The sequence below is a fragment of the Mustela putorius genome, unplaced genomic scaffold, assembly GCF_011764305.1.
Source record: "Mustela putorius furo isolate JIRA1106 unplaced genomic scaffold, ASM1176430v1.1 tig00003901_pilon_pilon_pilon, whole genome shotgun sequence".
NCBI classification, from domain to species: Eukaryota; Metazoa; Chordata; class Mammalia; order Carnivora; family Mustelidae; genus Mustela; species Mustela putorius.
The window spans coordinates 18,739,519-18,745,518 of NW_025422049.1; the positions used below are offsets into that span (position 1 = coordinate 18,739,519).

The following is a 6,000-nucleotide window of genomic DNA, read 5'->3' on the forward strand; positions in this document are numbered from 1 at the left end:
AAATTAAATAACTATATAGCCTTATAGCCTGTATTTAACTCTAAGGCAAAACAAAATAAACTAGACTTGGAATAGAATTGAATTATTAAGCCCTATGTAAATTGATATTTTTTTCATTCTCTTTTAGGTAAGGAGATAGCAAGGCAAGCATTATATCTAGTAAATGGATATAAACTACGTGGGAAAATATTGGTGATAGAATTTGGAAAGAACAAAAAGCAACGGTCAGATCTCCAGGCTGCTTCTCTCATATCATCTGCTACAGATAACATGACAGAAATCAGTGGTAGCTAAAAGATATATAGATGGTGAGTCCCAGGAGGTCTTCCTTGCATCAGAATCTTGGATCTAGAATTTGTGTATAGATAGAGTTTGGATTTGAAGAAGAGAAACTGAGGGAGAGAAAAATTAAGATAATCTCTCTCAGTTTCAGGATGAATTGGTAGAAAACACTTTTTATAATCAAAGACTATATAGGACAGACATGCCAAGTATGAAGTATACGATACAAAAAGTATCATTTTCTCAGGATAAATTACAGATGATTATTTCTAAGGATTTTTTTTAAATCTTTATGATTTATCTGGGGTCTTCAGTATTTGTCCATAAATATAACATTCTTTCCAAGATCTCCTCCTATATGCAGAACCAAAAAACTAATTAAATGTTGAAGTACTTATTTACTAGAGCTCCCTATTATCCCTAATTATAACCACCTAGTAAATAAAGGACTAAGACCCCAGGCCTAAACATCAACAAATGCTGTTGAGTGGGAACTATCAGCAGTGACAATATGTATTTTCATAAATCAGTCCACATATTTAATGAATGCTTCCCCATAAAGTTATCAGTGTCTTCAAAAAGCTATATATTTTTCTAATGAAATCATTTAGATCAAAATATTGATGTTCTCATAGTCATTTAAGCTAGCTACCATTGAGTAATCATTGAATTCAAAGCAATAAACATTGAATGACTATTTAATATATGTTATATATTAGGTATATGAATTTACCATTAGGTATATGAATTTACCCTAAAGGAGGATGGGAAGAAAGCAGTCTCTAGAAGAGAGCCACCCATTCCCAAATCCCTCAGTTGTGTGCTTGTAGTTGCTGGCGAATAGCAAGAAAATATGATATAGAGGATGTAGTACAAACTTTGGAATCAGACCTGTGTTTGAACTTCACAGCCACACTTATCACTTCATGACCTTGGCAAGTCACTTTATCTGAGCCTCAGTTTTCTCATCTATTAAATGAGGATAATAATATTACTTACCTCACCGGGTTATAAGTTTTAAGTGAGATGATATTATTTTGGCTGAAGAACAGGAAGAAAAAAAAAATGAAGGTTGAACAGAGAGTAGGACCATTAATCACTCCAACATACTTGTAATGAAAGGACCAGAAAAAGAGAAGAGAAAGAAGCAGAGAAAATATTCCAATAAATAATGGATATAAATGTCCCAAATTTGATGAGAAGCATTACCTACACATCCAAGAATTTCAACACACCCCACGTAGGATAAAGAAGTCCACAGACACATCATAATAAAAATGCTAACAGTCAAAGACGAAGAGAAACTCTTGAAAGTAACAGGAGAAAAATGAATCATTACTTACAAGAGAACACCAATCAGATTAACAGCTGACTTCCCATCAGAAACAATGGAGGTGGCAGTGGAATAACTTATTCAAAGTGCTCAGAGAAACCAACTGTCATAGAACCCTATATCCAATAGAGCTGTGTTTTAAAGAATGAAGATAAAATGTAAGTCTTCCCACATATCATAAGCTGTTGTTGCTGGCAGACCTGACTTCACAGGAAATACTAAAGGAAGATCTTCAGGTGGAAAGCATTGACCTCAGATAATAATTTAAATCTACCCATATAGAAAAGTAGCATGGGTAAAGGTAATTACATGAGATAGTCTAAATGCATTTTTCTTCTCTTACTTGATTGAAAAAGTAATTTTGTAAAACAATATGTACATAGTTGCAATGTTGGGTTTATAACATATAAAACTGCAATATATTTGCCAATAACAGGCCATAGGAGGTGGGTGAGGCAAAGCTGTATTGGACTATAGAAATGACTCCAGATGGTAACTCAGATTTACAGGAGCAAGTGAAGAGAAAAAGAAATGGGAATTAAGAAAGTAAATATAAAAAAGCATCAAATATTTATTTGCTCTTCTTTCTTCTCTGAGCTTCTTTAAAAGACATAAAATTGTATCAGTAATAATTATAACAGTATATTGGGTTAATAATGTGTAGAAATAATATGTATAATAATAATAGTACAAAAAAGTGGGGGAAAGAAATAGGTTCATATAGGAATAAGGTGTTTATATCATTGGAGTTAAGTTTCTGTATATCTGAAGTCAATTCAGTTAAGATTTGTATGGTAAACCCTAGAGCAACCACTACGAAACTACCTGAAAATATGTAGTAAAAATATTATTAAAGAAATTTCAACCTTTCATTAGAAAATATTCAATGCAAAAGGATGAATAGAGGAACAAAGACAAAAAAAAACCCAGAGACACATAGGAAACAAATAGTAAAATGGCAGTCTTAAGTCCACCTATATTAATAATAACAATAAATATGAATGGATTAAACAATCCAGTCAAAGAGAATGTTAGACTGGAAAAACAAGCAAGATTTACCTCTAGGCTATTTGTTGAAGTCACACTTCATATTCAGAGATACAAACGAGGCACCTGGGTGGCTCAGCTGTTAAGTGTCTGCCTTTGGCTCAGGTCATGATCCCAGGGTTTTGGCATTGAGCCCCACATCAGGCTCCCTGCTCAGCGGGAAGCCTGCTTCTCCCTCTCCCACTCCCCCTACCGGTGTTCCCCCTCTTGCTATCTCTTTCTCTGTCAAATAAATAAATAAATAAAATCTTTAAAAAAAAGATAAAAACAGATTGAAGGTAAAAGGATAGAAAGAAGTATCAGATGGCAACTGTAAGCAAGCTGGAGCAGCTGTACTAATATGTAATAGACTTTAAAACAAAAAATGTCATTAGACGTAAAGAGTGACATCTTACAATGATAAGAGAGACAGCCCATAAGAAAGAGCAAAATTACATATGCAGTAGCAACAGAGTGCCAAAATACACGAGTCAAAAACTGATTTAAATGAAGGGAGAAATCCACAAGTCTACAATAAGAGTTGGGGTATTCAGTATCCCATTTTCAATAATAGAACAATTAGATAATAAGGAAATAGAAGACCTGAACAGTACCATAATGAGCTAGACCTTAAAGTGATCTATAAAACACTATACCCAACATGAACAGAGTGCACATTCTTCTCAAGGGCATATGAAATACCTCTAGAATAGATCATATCATAGACCATAAAACAAACCTCAGTAAATTTAATTTAATGCAGAGTATGTTTCTGACTCCATGGAATGGAATTAGAAATCAATAACAGAAAGTTGAGGAACTCAGAAACATGAATTGGACATACTTTCAAATGAAAAATGGGTCAAATAAAAAAATCACAAGGAAAATTGGGAAATCCTTTGAGATGAATGAAAATGAAGACATGACATACCAAACATGGGATGCAACTAAAGTAATGCTTGGGGAAAAATTTATAAATACTAATACTAATGCCTATATTTAATAAGAAGAATAATCACATATTGATAATCTCATTTTATGCCTAAGACACTGGGAAAAGAGCAGACTAAATTTAGAGTAAGCAGAAGGAAGAAAATTTTAAAAAAGATCAGATAAATAAATGACAGAGAATATAAAAACAGTAGAGAATGTCAATGGATCTAATAGTTGGTTCTATAAAAGAAGATTAACAAAAGTGACAAACATTTTGTTAGATTAACCAGGGAGAAAAGAAGACTGAAATTACTGGAATCAGAAGTGAAGGAGGGAACGTTACTACCAACCTTCTAGAAATAAAAAATATTATGAAGGGACCCTATGAACAAGTATATAATAATAAATAACTTAGATGAAATGGAAAATTTCCTCAAAACACAAAACTACTGGAACCAATAGAAAATAAAACCTGAAAATATGTATAGCAAAGAGATTTATTAATAACTCTTAAAAATACCCACAAGAAAAAACCTAGGCTCAAATGGCTTCTCAGATAAATTCTAGCAAACATTAAAAAAGAATTAATACAAATTCTTTGCATTCTCTTTCAAAAAAGTGTTCATATTCTAATTTATGCTACAAACATGAAGAACCCTGAAAGCATGCTAAATGAAAGAAGCCAGTCACAAAAGACTATATGTGATTCCATTTATATGAAGTGACTAGAATTGGTAAATATGTAAAGACAGAGAGTGGATTAGTGGTTGCTCAGGGCTGGTGGTGATAGCTGAATTGTATGAGGTTTCTTTAGAGGTTGATTAAAATGTTCTGAAATTGATTGTGGTGAAAATTGTACAACTCTATGAATATATTATAAATAATGAATTGTATACATTAAATAGGTGATTTTTTAATGAATTATATCTCAAAGTCACGAAAAAAAGGAATTGGATAAAACCCAACTGTCCATCAATAGGAAAATGAATAAATAAATCATGACACATTCATTTAGTGGAATACTATGCATCCATTAAAATAATGGGATATATCTGTGAATACATTCTGATCTGAATGATATGCAGAATTTTGTATTAATTTAAAAAGCAAGAAATGGTATAATGTGAATGAATTTTGTAAACAAAAGCATTTGTATATGTACGATACATGTGTATATAGGTATTTCTGAATAAATGTAGGAAAAGCGGGGAAATATACATACCAAATTGTAAACCTTTTAGAAGTGAGATTAGATAGACTGAAAGGGGACTTTTTGCTTTATAAAATTTTTAAAGTGGTATGATTTGGGGCAATTTTTACTTTTTTTCAGGTTTTTTTTAATTAAATTTTTTTTTTTTTTACTACTCTACAAATCACTTGGCTTCCAGAATACTTGTCAGGCCTGCTCTGAGGATATCATCTAACTATACTCAGGACAAACTCCTATTCCTTTGATACAGTGCTCACTTAGGATTAACTCTTCAATTTTAAATACAGTGTAAAAGGAAGAAGTTAAGTTATCCTGATACAACCTCTTGCACATGTTACCCAGGGACATACTTCTAAGCTGGACTTTTCAGAACAAACTTAGTTCTGTTGAGTGGAATATCTCGTCTCCACCCTTTGCTAGACCTGCAGATCACTAACAATAGAGGAAAATAACAATGGAGGATGTCCCTCAACTGGTGCATAAACAAACTGTGGTATATCCATAAAACAGCATCCTACTCAGCAATAAAAACTATGATGAACTGTGATACATACAACAACTTGGATGAATCTCAAATACATTTTGCTAAGTAAAAGAAGCCAAACTCAAAAGGCTACTTGCAGTTTGATTCCATTTATGTGATATTCTGGAAAAGGCAAAACTATAGGAACAGAGAACAAATCAGTGGATGTCAGGGGTTAAAAATGGCAGACTGATTACAAAATGGTAGCACAGGGAATTTGCTTTAATAATGGAAAGTTTCTGTATCTTGATTATAGTTACTTAAGTGTATGCATTTGTCAAAACTAGAATTATATGCCAGAAAGGATGAATTTTACTATATGTGAATTTTTAAATAAATGTAATTTTTAATTGAGAGAAGTCATAAAGTATTGTTCCTATTCTGTGGTCTTTTGATTACATGGAAGACTTAAAGCCACTTAGCTACTATTCCTTATTTTTTGCACACAGGTCAACAGAAATCATCAGTTAAAAAATCTACATATAGCAAAAAAAAAAAAAGATCTGCATATATATATATATACACACACAAACCCACCATAAAAAGATCAAAGACAAACTAGAAAATAATTTGCCATGCACAAGGAGATAATTTCCTTAATATGCAATATATATAATTTTCTTAAAATAAAAAAGTCAATGCAAGAAAAATGTGGGTAAAAAAGTTTATAGAAACAAATATAAATGACTAATT

General features: G+C 32.1%; 1 protein-coding gene across 5 annotated transcripts in view; it reads left to right on the forward strand.

Moving 5' to 3' along the window:
* The window catches only part of RBM41 (RNA binding motif protein 41), a 58,720-nt gene extending 53,054 nt beyond the window's left edge, over positions 1-5,666 (forward strand). For all 5 annotated transcript variants that reach the window (XM_013064846.2, XM_013064845.2, XM_045068244.1 and 2 more), the window contains one exon: positions 128-5,666. In XM_013064846.2, the coding sequence (XP_012920300.1) occupies positions 128-294 (167 nt within the window). In that variant the 3' untranslated portion in view covers positions 295-5,666. The remainder of the gene's footprint in view (positions 1-127) is intronic.
* Positions 5,667-6,000: the final 334 nt, after the last annotated feature.